This window comes from Schistocerca nitens, chromosome 5 (assembly GCF_023898315.1).
Source record: "Schistocerca nitens isolate TAMUIC-IGC-003100 chromosome 5, iqSchNite1.1, whole genome shotgun sequence".
Classification (NCBI taxonomy): Eukaryota; Metazoa; Arthropoda; class Insecta; order Orthoptera; family Acrididae; genus Schistocerca; species Schistocerca nitens.
Window position 1 is genome coordinate 57,125,265 of NC_064618.1, and position 13,829 is coordinate 57,139,093.

At 42.6% G+C, this 13,829-nt stretch overlaps 1 protein-coding gene across 1 annotated transcript in view; it reads left to right on the forward strand.

The window, feature by feature from the left end:
• Nucleotides 1-13,829, forward strand: part of LOC126260276 (atrial natriuretic peptide receptor 1-like) — an 875,013-nt gene that overhangs the window by 552,909 nt on the left and 308,275 nt on the right. Inside the window, exon 5 of the mRNA XM_049957602.1 lies at nucleotides 490-615. Within this exon, the coding sequence (XP_049813559.1) occupies nucleotides 490-615 (126 nt within the window). The remainder of the gene's footprint in view (nucleotides 1-489; nucleotides 616-13,829) is intronic.

The window sequence follows — 13,829 nt, forward strand, 5'->3', positions numbered from 1 at the left end:
AAGTTAAGCAAAGGAAGTTTTCAAAATTTACAGACCTCATTCAGGAAGAATATAACTATAGTACAGTAATGAAGTAAGGACGCATTTCTTCTACATTCAATCCCTTGCATTTCTTCATAGTTGAAAAGAAGGGAATTTTTCTTTTTATTTATTTATTTACGTTTCAGTGGTATTCATGCGAAATTATGGACGAATACTATAGTTTTTTTCCTTCTCTTAAGGATTAAATTTTATTAAGGAAATGAAGGGATAATATTAAGGAAAACAGGAAATGTAGTTTCTACTCCATCTCGAGCACGAATTTTCAGTTTTTAGTGCATATTCACCGCTAAATATTTTCAGTTTTCATGCCCGTGACAATGCACTCGTATGCACAGACGTTACAAATTTTCATTTATAGACAAATAAGCTGGTTTTGTGTACATAATGAATGTTAATCCAGAGAAAGCCAAGTGAGCAGCGAGTGGTGTTTGGTGTGTGTGCACTCAGGCAAGAACCTGGAGCTGGGCCTGAAGCAGGAGGGCGTGCTGAAGTTCGTGCGCGAGCTGGACGGCAACGAGGAGCAGGAGGAGGTGCTGGAGCAGTACCTGCGCGACGCCAGCATGTACGCGCGAGGTGAGTACACGACTGCCGCCCCCTGCCAGACTGCGACTCTGACCCAGGAGCTTGCCTCTTTTACCAGCTCAGCTGTCCAGGCACGTGCTTAAACTGCTTAGTTGGCGGCAGCATTGCTTGTGAAACGCAAGGTCTTTGCTTGGAGGCTCAGTCCCGCACACAGTTTTCATCTGCTTGGATGTTTCAAAACAGAGCACACCCTGCTGCAGAGTGAAATATTCATTCATCACTTCTCCTTCCTTTCGATGACCTCTGTAGCAGCTACATCGAGTATTTTCAACTAATAATTCATTTCTTACTACATATTAATTGTCTACAGATACTGTAAAACCGATGACGCCTAAATTCCCAACTGAACCGTGATTTATTTTCAAAGAATATTCTTAAGAATTTATTTTATTTACTAGCGATTCATCAAGAATATTAACACATTTAATCACTCTATGTAAGCATGAAAGTATTTGTCAGGGAGTAGCCGATGAAATCATAACCAGATTCCTTTTAACAAATGGGAATTTTATTCACACTAATAGTGCGTAAAGCAATTAAAAAAAACATTTAAAACTATAATCAGAAAGCACCCTCTAAATATCAAAGTTACAATTTATTCTGAGGCGGAAAGAAACAAGTTTTGACTGTACGAGCTTTCGGGCAGAGAACCTTTCCGCTCCCTTTTGACACGGCCTTAGTTACGATCGCTCACAACAGCCTCTGAAAGACTACACTGGTGCAATTCTGCAACACACCAGATAACTTTAAACTAAGAGTTCTAACAATTTACACAAGCACACAAACTATGCACCCCCAGTAGGAGGGATGGAAATGGTACAAAACACTAACAATTAAAATATTGACCTTGCCACCGAAGGTGCAACTTGATTTTAACTTCTAAGAAAAGTCTTACGGTGAAAGGGTGGCAACTTTATATACTAAAATGATCATTTAAATAAAAAGAATCTTAAATAAAATTCTACAACGTTGGCCAAACAATAATTAAGATGCTCTACAGTACACAGATACCACCTCTCAAGATCATAGGCAATAATATCAAAGTTTCCAAAGATCAAAACATATTTCAGGTATTAGGCCCTTACACTCCAAGCAATAAATTCGTTAACACACCAAATCCGACAAGCATGACAGAGGCAGCTACTAACGTACGGTAGATTGATAGGGAGATTACCGAACAACCCGAACCGCAGGTTGCTCTAACCCGCCCCTACTCCACGAGGGAAAAATGGACCACCCAATTTATAAACAACCACCTTCCCACGTGTGGGCAAACGGAGAAGAATGGTGGGACTACCCCAAAGCAAAACGGCTGGTGACCTCACCAAGAAAACAAGTAGAATTTAACAAGAGTAAATCAAACAACATATCACCAATCACTTAACTTCTAATAAACTGCGATTTATCAAGAAGACCTGGCGCAGCACCCCCAAATCGCTCTCCCGAACTTTCCGCTTCAACGGACGCAGGAAGGCGCGCCGATCTCCCGTCTCACGGTGTCGCAGCTCGCACCGGACAGACTGATGTCGTGAGTTGACTCCTGTTGCTCTCGTGTCGACCACGAAGTCACTACCTCTCGCTATACGCCGCAGCCCACTGAACTTACGTGGCGACATCACATGCGCCGACGCTCAAGACGGAGAAGTCATCTTGTGTCTCAGTGCGCGACCGACCAACCGATCGATCCAACCGCCAAAGACCACTGCCTGAGCGAACTCGAGCAGACTGGCGGCGTAACGCGCAGACTCAGATGCAGGAACTCAGCCCCGACCAGGCGACCACTCGCTGAGTTCTCTTACTGGCGCAGCGGAAGGACTCTCATTTTGCCGGCTTTAAAGGTTGATCCGAACGACAGACATACTAGCACTCCGAACGACAGACAGACACTAACTGCCTAACAAATGCGGCCGAGAGACAGACTAGCAAGCTGGGGACGAGAGACTGACCCAGACTGACCCACTGGCGAGTTTTTTTTTTTTCTTTATTGAATTTCAATTCCCCCCGAAGGGGGCGGGCTGGCAGCAGCTGACTACGCCGCTCTGCAGCCTACAGAATTTGTGTTAAAAAGAGGAAGACAATAAAAATAACAGTTGGCGATAAAATCGGTGACTTAAAGGTAAAATGGCAGAAAATTCTAGAACTTACAACATAAAACACATGGGTGATGATGCTAAGATAATACACAAGAAGCAGAAAAATAACAAACAGAAAGTTAAAAAAACACGGCGACAGTCTGGTTTCTGTTCGCAAGATATAAAATGCACACCCAGCGACAGCATGATTTCTGTTCGCAACACTGTGGAAAGACGCACAACACTGAACACTCACTTAAACAAGGCACTAAAAAGTTGGCACGAATATGACATACCACAGCCGAGAGCAGGTGGGGGGGAAACTGGACAGATGATGGGAAAAAAAAGGGGGGGGGAAGGAGAGGAAAAGTGAAGGGTGGGAGGGGGGAAAGAAGCCAATGGAGAAGACCCATAAGAGGGGTGGGGGGTGCTGAGCAGACGTGCCAGGGAGTGGGGAAGGCAGAGGAGGGGAATGCAAAAGGACTCGGGGGGTGGGGGAGGAGAAGGGACACAGGGGGAGGTTGGGCGGGGAGAAAACACAGGATGGAAGGGGGGAGGAAGAGGGAGCCCAGGGAAAGGTCGGAGGAAAGGAGGGGGGTGAGGATCAGAGTTGACCACTGGCGAGCTCATAGCGCCCCTTAAATGCATGTGAACAGGCAACCTTTCCTCTTTCCCACCAGAGGGACACACCAAAGCTGCTATTGCCACAGCGGCGCCACCGCCAGCTGCACACTACGCGCTGCGGCGCGCTCTTCGAAACAGCAATTTTTACCTCGGCTCACCAATCACTCAAAAACAATTGTGGGAAGTCTACTTCTTAAAGATCTTCTGTTTAAATTACAATTGTGCACAAAGTTAAGTGGATAACTCGAAATTACCGCCCTCGGTATAGACCTTAAAGTGAGGAATTTGCATAAATATGAATGTGATTGACGCTGCCTGCCTGGAACAGTTCAAATGGCTCTGAGCGCTATGGGACTTAACATCTCAGGTCATCAGTCCATTAGAACTTAGAACTACTTAAATCTACCTAACCTAAGGACATCACACACATCCATGCTCGAGGCAGGATTCGAACCTGCGACCGTAACGATCGCGCGGTTCCAGACTGAACCGCCTGCAACAGTATTTATTTCTATATGATTTCCTTGAACACTGGTTGATTGCATGTAACTTACTACAGTGAAGGTATCAAACAGAAACACTGATTAGTTAAATACTTAAATTTATTCCCAAACACATCTACTAAACATCACATAAATTTTGTTATGAAAATGGTGACAATTCTGTTCTAAAGTCAGGTATGAGTTTAAGTTGGTAGCAGTGTTACTTGCCCATCTATGAATTTACTATACCCCCACTTGAGAATTTACACTCTAATGAAGTACAAATGCAGTCTTACGTCTGCCTCATAGGTGACTGGTCTGCCCAGCAGGGTGTCATGCATGGGACCTGCGTTCGATTCCTGGCTGGGTCAGAGACTTCCTCTACTCGGAGACGGTGTTATGTTGTCTTAATCATCATATGTTTCTCATCGACAGCTAAAAAGACTTGCACCAGGTGACCAGTCTGCCTAACAGGAGGTTCTAGACATATGACATTTCACTTCATTGCAGTCTATATACCCTGAAAATTTCTGGCGGGAACACTGGCTGGAAGTTGATGACGATCCCCACATTCAGTACAAGTGCGATGAACTGGAGACAGTCTATCGTCCTGGGTTAGAAAAGCGTGAAATGGAATTGAGCTACTCTACCAGACCTGCGAGTGGACCTCACTCCAAACATGACGGAGTTGCGTCTAGCTACACGTTGGACAAGCGCGAGGCCCTTCGTGAAGACGAAGTTGTCAGCACCGTGTTGCAACTCGAAGATGTTGCGGGCTCAATCACAATGTAACGCCATGTCGATCCACCTTCTATTTCTTCTGTCCCTGGTTCGATCCGAACACCTCCGCGACCGAACTGCAAGATGGTGTGGACACCTCTGCGACCGACCCGCAAGCCGATGCTGACACTTCCGTGTCATTCACTTACGTCCTCGAAATTCCTTCCCATCAGACGGTGGTACTTGCCAGATGCAAAATTAAGTTGCACTGCCGCCCATTCGCGAAGATTCCCTCCAACTAGAGAATCTCGTTACTATAGCGCTTCTCGTTCAGATGCAAATCGCAACATTAACATCCCCCAACTACAAAAAAATCGGCTTTAGCATTACGCTTTTGAAGTCACACGCTATAACGTCAACTGCGCGCCCACTCGTGACGTTGGATTTGCAACTGACGACTTGAGAAATAATAATAATAAAAAAAGTGTTTGCCACGAGGCAAGACTTTGATTCTCTTAGCTCTCGCTTTCTGCAAGCGGCGGATGGTTATGGTCAAAGGAGGTCCACAAAACACGGCGCCGCTCTGCTCATCCAAAAGACACCTGGCTGTGCGGTCGTGCATGCGGGCAGATTGAGGACAGCGCGCTGCCGCTGGAGACGGCTGTTCCAGCCTCCGCTCTAAGAGTCCGTCAACACGGGGTGCACGTCTCTGCTCCCGGTCGGTCCCATTTGTCCAATCTGTTCCTTGCTCGCCCGACCCACATCCAACCCCTGTACATTAACATGTTCACAGCAAATGTCCATCATCATGTTAGTATAGGAAAGAAATGGAAATTACAGAGGGCACCCTACTGCCAGACACAGCGATTCCATCTCATCAGTAGCTCTCATTCTGACTTACCCTGTTGTCAGTTACTGAATCACAAAATCACATTCGAGTTTTGAGTTAAATGACTTGCAGAATTGTCTTCCGTGTTTCATAACACCACTAATCTATTTAAAATATTGCTCTGAAGGTACCCTCTTGAGCTAGGTACTGGAGCAGCTACAAGCAAAATTTCGTCTCCAACAACTCGATTAGTTTGTTCAGCCTTTGGCGTGCCTCAAGGTCAGTCCAGATTATCAAACTTCAAAAGACACCGCTATCCTTAGTGCGTCATCTCGTTATTAGTACCACCTTGACTCCACCAGATTTAAATCCAAGGAGAACACCGTAACCTCATTACTTAGTGCTGGATTATGAGCAGAAGGCAAATCCTTAGAGATGATGCTATCTTAACCAGTAAGGACTAATGATCCAGCAAACAAATAAAAAGCAAATCACGACTCAAAGGTCATAGTTAATATAACATTCAACAGCATATTGTGAACACTTACTCTGCCTGACATTTAAGTTTTCTCTTTGCACATTCATATTACGATATAACTGGCTTAAGATCATTGGTATATGTCTAAGAATGTGTAGTGTATAAAGTGTAATTTCTGGACTGACATTGAGAACATCTATAATGAAAGATTGTACATTTGCATCCTCATATTTTTACTGAATTTATCGTGGTGCTGACCAACAATGAAATCCAAAACTGAACAACAGGGCTTTAGGCTTTTTAAACATTGAACATAATTAATAAACTATCAGAGAAATTTCTTATGACTGCCCATGTTTCAGGAATACTTACATAATTCTATGAGTTTCTTAACTGTTGTATGTACTTCATATCTACACAAGAACATCGACATAACCGACGATACCTTTTGGTCGCACCCTTATGATCTAATATGTGAAGTTTGCCACATTCAACACAAGACATTAACTTAACTGTCGCATTCGTGCTGGTTCTGTGACACAGGTGTCTCGTGGGGGTCACTTAATGGACAAAGAACCCGGGAAGGGAACACAGAGTAGTCTGACACATCTGTCTCATGAACCTCTGCAGTAAGGGCATGTCGCTACACTGGGGCAGGCAATGCACAGGCCAACAGATGGGCCACCTCCTCATCCTTGATAGTTCAGAGAGGGTGACTATTGCGCCTTGACGTATTCATGCTCAACTGATCGTGGCTAACCTTCAACATCGTAGTTTCTGGAACACAGGCGTGCGATCCAGAACAGCAGTCATCAGTGTACGAAAGTGTGTGCGGATGCAGCTGGTACTGGTTACTGATATCGTTTCAACTGTGCTCTGATGGTGATGACTATAATCGCCTGGGCGAAACAGCAATTTTATGGACTAGTTGTCCAACAACCCTCTACACAGAGGTTATGGTTTAATGAAAATAAGGTAAGCCGACCTGTATTGTCTGTAGTGATAGCTGTGGCAGGTAGCGCTCATTGATGTCTTGTCGTCAGTTAACATAGATGGACAAAATTTGCATCTGGCATATTTGCTTTTGGTTGCCACCCATGGAGCTTGGTGTTGATGGACTTCCTGTTTGTGTTCTTCTAACAATGACAGTTGACTTTTCACTTCGTGGCAGCATTTTTCTAGCTTCAATGTAAAGAGTAACTAGGAGTCTCCCCAATTTGTTGCGAAATAGTCTTCTTTTGTATTCTTTCTACCCTGGATTGTTTCTCTCCACAGCACAAATGCATTGAAGGTAGAACTATCACTAATATTGTGTGAGATGGTCGTTGGCAGCAATCTGTTTTCCCCTTGAATGTGTAGGTGTATCTGTTGCTTATTTCCTCGCTGTTCTGCATTATGCTCAACAGGACAAGCTGTTCTTTCTTCCTCGGAATATAAGATACGACAATGATATCCTTAGTAAAAGACAACTTTGACATGTGAACATCTTCTGCACTTCATATGTAATTAGGGAGTTCAGGCTTACTTTTCCTAACCACCCCCCACCCCCAGCATAGTATGGTGTCTTTTGAGAAGTCCTAGGCCCAATGTATATGATGTTAAGAAATTGTCACATGTGACATTTTGTCCTTTTAGCTCATATGTCAAATCCATGACAACCCTTCATTTTTCTCAGGTGCTTGTTCAGGTAATTTTTCTGTACAGATTTCTGTCTTAAAAACGTCAGAAGTACCACTATCACAATATGTCCATGTCCTTACACCATAATTCGAAGGTTTACTTGGCGTATATTGTTTGGATGGACAACGTCCTCGGAAAGCCATCAGTTGTTCATCGACGGTTACATTGGTGTCAGTATTTCTACCCACTTATGCCACAGAATTCTCTTAGGTGCAAATTTGTCGTTTACTCTTCGTGCTCTTCGATCAGACTGAAACGTAACACACGTTAGATGCAGCAGAACCGATTCAGCGACATTTCGCTTGGAAAAACAACTCAATCTGTGTCTGGTCCCCACGGAGTCTTTGGTGATTCACCATTTGATTTATACACATCAGCCAGTAATAACAAGCCAATGTAGGATTCAAGTGTAATTTCCTCTAATGCTTCCCAGCTAACCCCATAAACTCTTCGACCCTCAATATTAGTCATTTCCACCAAAATATTCTGAATATTATCGTTCATCACAACATGAAAATATTTTGTATCCCTTACTTTGGCGATAGTGTATCTTCTCGGGCCAGGAGCGCGTTTTTATAGTGTTTGCCCTAGATGCTCTTCGAGTTTGCGTAAAAGGTTCTAAGTTCAATGTGATTTCTTTGTCTTTAGACAGAATAGGTTGAACAGCTTGCACATTGCTATTTCGGGTATCGGTATGTGAAATGTCTTCTGAGTCGGGTGAAGAATGAATGTTGTCATCGCTGGTGTGATTTTCGTCTTCAGAAATAATCCCCAAGCAGTCAGATGGATTTGTAAATGCTTACAATGGCTCATCGGAAAGAACTCGTTTTGTCATTATAGCCACAAAGAAATTACTATGATAGATACATGAATTACGTCTGCACACAACAGTTGATAAAATGCAGCTGTTAGCGATAATGTACTGTAATAATCTGAACGCAATCAACATGTTGCATTGTTACATAACCATCACACATTTCAATAATAAGGAATCAGGTATTTACTTCGTCATAAAAAACCGTTATAGATAAACGTCAGGCATGTATAAATAAAGCTTGACTATGATATTTGTACATCCTGTGAATTTTTAAGCCCCCTCGGTCATACTAATACAAGGAACAAAAGTGTAAGAAATTAGGTTTTACCAAGAGTGAGACAAGCAATTTTTTTTAAATTTGAGCTTTAAGGTATTTAGAATGATTGGAGAGAGAAAATCATCAAGTTTGGAGCAACACAATTTAAATATTAAAGGTTATAGAAGAACAAATTCCTTTTCAGGTCATATTGACACCAAGGACCCCGCACTCCTACTAAACCTCCAGAAATGTCTCAGTTTAGCCTGTGAGTCCGTAGATGGTGGTATAAGGGGCGTACAGAATAACTGGCCACCGTTTCCCACCCGAGTTTTGCGACAGTTAAGCTAGACCGTCCTTCAACTGACTTAGTGAGCCGTCGCGTGGGTACTCTTCCTACCTGTTATGTGGAGATGCTCTCTCAGTTTTCTGCCCTCTTGCGGAGCCGTTGCAGTGCCGCCGGATTCTGAAAATCCAATACTACTATCTATTTTTTAAGTAATCAAGGGGGAAGACGTTTTTCTGTGCAAATAATTGTCAATGGGACCCGGGGCAAGTAAAGCTAGCAACCTGCTTCCCTGGTACTTTAAATATGATTCTGGCAACAATCAGAGCAAAATGCCTCGGACCTTTGGAGGTGACGGAGTCCCACCTCTAATTGACAAACCAGGGACTCCTAAGATACGACTCGGCAAACGAATGGTAACGAGATGGGGAGCTATTAATATCAATGGGGGCTACTCTGGGAAGAAGGTAGAGCTGGCAGAGGCAGCAAGTAAGATGGGGTTGGACGTTTTAGCTGTTAGTGACATTCGGGTAAGAGGTGAGAAAGAAGAGGAAGTGGGAGAATACAAGGTCTACCTGTTAGGAGTCAAAGCAGGAATAGCACAATTGGGTGTAGGGCTTTACATCAGGAAAGAAATGGAACCCAGCGTAGTTGCAGTAAGGTGTGTAAACGAATGACTGATGTGGATAGATTTGACAATGTCTAGAAAGAAAATTAGGATTGTGTCAGTATATTCGCACTGTGATGTAGTTGTTAAAGTAAAGGACAAGGACAGTGTTCTGCTATTGGGTGATTTTAATGCCAGGATTGAAAATCGAACAGAAGGGTATGAAAAGGGTATGGGTAAATTTGGAGAGGAGTTGGAGGCCAACAGGAACGGGAAACAACTGATGGAGTTCTGTGCCAGTATAGGCTTAATAATCACAAACTCCTTTTTTAAACATAAGAACATTCACCGGTATACTTGGGAAGGTAGGGGAAGCAGATCTGTCATTGACTGACAGATCAGGAATTCAGGAAGGCTGTGAGGGACACACGTGTATTCAGGGGATTCTTTGATGACACTGATCACTATTTAATATGCAGTGAAATTGGTATTGTGAGGCCGAAAGTGCAGGAGGTCAGGTCCATATGTAGGAGGATAAGAGTGGAGAAACTTCAGGGTAAGGAAATCAGGCACAAACACATAACAGTGATCTCAGAAAGGTACCAGTTAGTTGAATGTAATCAATTACAATCAATGGAAAAGGAATGGACAAGGTACAGGGACACAGTACTAGAAGTGTCTAAAGAATGTCTTGGAACAGTAGTGTGTAAAGGTAGGATGAAGAAAACAGCTTGGTGGAATGACAAAGTCAAGGCAGCCTGTAAAAGGAAAAAGAAGGCGTATCAAAAATGGCTACATACTAGAACTCAGGTCGACAGAGAAAGTTATGTTGAAGAAAGAAACAAAGCCAAACAGATAATTGCAGCATCCAAGAAGAAATCTTGGGAAGACTTTGGAAACAGGTTGGAAACTTTGGGTCAAGCTGCTGGAAAACCATTCTGGAGTGTAATTAGCAGGCTTCGAAAGGGAGTTAAGAAGGAAATGACAAGTATTTTGGACAGGTCAGGAAAACTGCTTATGAATGTTGTTGATGCCTTTGGCAGATGGAGGGAATATTTTGAAGAGTTGCTCAATGTAGGTGAAAATACGATCAGTAATGTTTCAGATTTCGATGTACAATGATGATGGAAATAGGATCACATTTGAGGAAGTGGAGAAAATGGACAAGAGATTGCAGTGCAATAAAGCGGCTGGGATGGATGAAATTAAGTCGGAACTCATCAAATACAGTGGAATGTCAGTCGGGTCTTAATGGCTACACAGGATAATTGAATTGGCGTGGAAGTCGGGACAGGTTCCATCAGACTGGACGAAAGCAGTAATCACACCAATATTCAAACATGGAAACAGAAAATATTGTTACAACTACAGAGGTATCTCTTTAATCAGCGTTGTGGGTAAAATCTTCTCAGGTATTGTTGAAAGGAAAGTGAGAGTATTAGTTGAGGGCAAATTGGATGAAAATCAGTGTGGGTTTAGGCCTCTTAGAGATTGTCAGGACCAGATCTTTAGCTTAAGGCAAATAATGGAGAAGTGTTACGAGTGGAACAGTGAAATGTATCTATGCTTCATAGGAGGAAGTTATTATCTGTCCTACGAGATTATGGAATAGGAGGCAAACGTTTGCAAGAAATTAAAGGTCTTTACATAGATAGTCAGGCAACAGTTAGAGTTGACGGTAAATTGAGTTCATGGTTCAGAGTAGTTTCAGGGGTAAGACAAGGCTGCAATCTGTCTCCACTGTTGTTCATATTATTTATGGATCATATGTTGAAAACAATAGAATGGCTGGGTGAGATTAAGATATGTGAACACAAAATAAGCCGTCTCGCATATGCGAATGACCTAGTTGTGATGGCAGATTCGATTGAAAGTTCGCAAAGTAATATTTCAGAGTTAGATCAGAAATGTAAGGACTATGGTATGAAGATTAGCATCTCCAAAACGAAACTAATGTCACTGGGAAAGAGATATAAACGGATTGAGTGCCAAATAGGAGGAACAAAGTTAGGTGGACGGTTTCAAGTACTTAGGATGCATATTTTCACAGGATGGCCGACCGATGTGGCCGAGCGGTTCTAGACGCTGCAGTCTGGAACCGCGAGACCGCTACGGTCGCAGGTTCGAATCCTGCCTCGGGCATGGATGTGTGTGATGTCCTTAGGTTAGTTAGGTTTAACTAGTTCTAAGTTCTAGGGGACTAATAACCTCAGAAGTTGAGTCCCGTAGTGCTCAGAGCCATTTGAACCATTTCACAGGATGGCAACACAGTGAAAGAACTGGAAGCGAGGTGTAGCAAAGCTAATGCAGTCAGCGCTCAGCTACGATCTACTCTCTTCTGCAAGAAGGAAGTCAGTACCAAGACTAAGTTATCTGTGCACCGTTCAATCTTTCGACCAACTTTGTTGTATGGGAGTGAAAGCTCGCTGGATTCAGGTTACCTTATCAATAAGGTTGAGGTTACGGATATGAAAGTAGCAAGAGTGATTGCAGGTGTAGTGGATGGGAACAATGGCAGGAGGGTGTCCACAATGCGGAAATCAAAGAAAAACTGGGAATGAACTCTATAGATGTAGCAGTCAGGGTGAACAAGCTTAAATGGTGGGGGTCATGTTACACGCATGGGAGAAGCAAGGTTACCCAAGAGACTCATGGGTTTAGCAGTAGAGGGTAGGAGGAGTCGGGGTAGACCAAGGAGAAGGTACCTGGATTCGATTAAGAATGATTTTGAAGTAATAGGCTTAACATCAGAAGAGGCACCAATGTTAGCACTGAATAGGGGATCATGGAGGAATTTTATAAGGGGGACTATGCTCCAGACTGAACGCTGAAAGGCATAATCAGTCTTAAATGATGATGATGATGAGGGTGCCATTATGTTGCGTTTATTTAAGAAACACTGTGCAATGAACTTGATGACACCAACTATAAGCTAACTATTAACGATTCAATAGCATGGTATACCGCATCACTAGATCGAAACGCATCCTATCGACGCCTGAATACTATCACGCATGGTTTGTAGCTTGAGCGTACAATCGGTATAGTTCATATAAGATTGTACATCTTCCGTTATGCAAAAGTTATTCATCTATTTATTAATATCAACATTTCCTGGCATTGTAAAATTACTGAAAGATATTATTTATGAGCTATAGACTACTCCTAGTGTCTGAGTGGCAAAAGGCAACATTCGCTAGCAAATATTAATAAATAACAATTATTTGATTCGCGCCAGAATAAACGTACTTTCCCTACGTATAATTTTGTACATGGCTGCACGTTCAGAGACCGTGAATAGTTACAATTGAAAGACAAACAGCCCTCGGTCACTATATTTAACGAATTAACGGGGTTTCAACACTGCTAGGAGTCTCTTCTTCAGAATTTAAATCAAAGGATGGTCTAAATTCTATAACATGGTCCCAGAATTATGACTAAAAACTTATGATAGAGTATAAGTACGGAATTGTCGTACTTATATGTCATTTGTAAAATAATAAATGCGCCAAAAGGACATTAGTCACAAAGATATTTAAGATAAAGAAAGCTGTGATGGCGAGACACTAAGGGCTGCTCGTCACTTGCGTGGTGTAGGTTGCAAAGCGGACTGAGGTGCCCGCGTTAACAAATGCGGCCAGGTGGACATGGCACTGCAACGAGCGCGCCACCTAGTAGCCGTAGATACAATTAGGCTACTTCACATTGAAATATAATTAGAAATGACTATAAATAAACAGTATTTGGTACATAATGGAAAGCAATGTTTGTTTGATAGCAGCATACAACATAACATTTTGTCTACACCAAAGCTTATAACCGTAAGAGAAAACATGAAAACATTATTATGAAAATGTAGATAGGACTGAATGACAACTTGTAGACAGCAATATTGACGTGAAATGCATCCAAGAAACATTTGATAATTGGAAAAACATAGGACTACCTTAGAAGGAAAAGAACATTTCGGCAACCTGCACAAGGAGACCCGAAGTCAGATACCGAGTAACGGCTTTATGCCGTTGAAAAAAATTTTGTTACGTAGCTGTAGCTGTTCGTTAAGGATGAGGCTATCCTTTCGAGCAAAATGCTTGAAAATCTCTAATTCTTTTAGAACATCTAGTCTACACCCTTTCTTTTCGGTGTGCAAAATGTTGCTATCGCAGATGGCTTTAGGTGAATGACCTGTAATTAGAATATGGTCGGCAAAAGACGAATTTTGGGGGCTAGTGCCATTTTTTCTTAGCAAGTGTTCTTTATATCTGGTAGTGAAGGCACGTACTGTTTGTCCTATACAGTAAGAGGAGCAAGTATCGCAGACAATTTTGTAGACACCAGAATTTTGTAAAGGCGA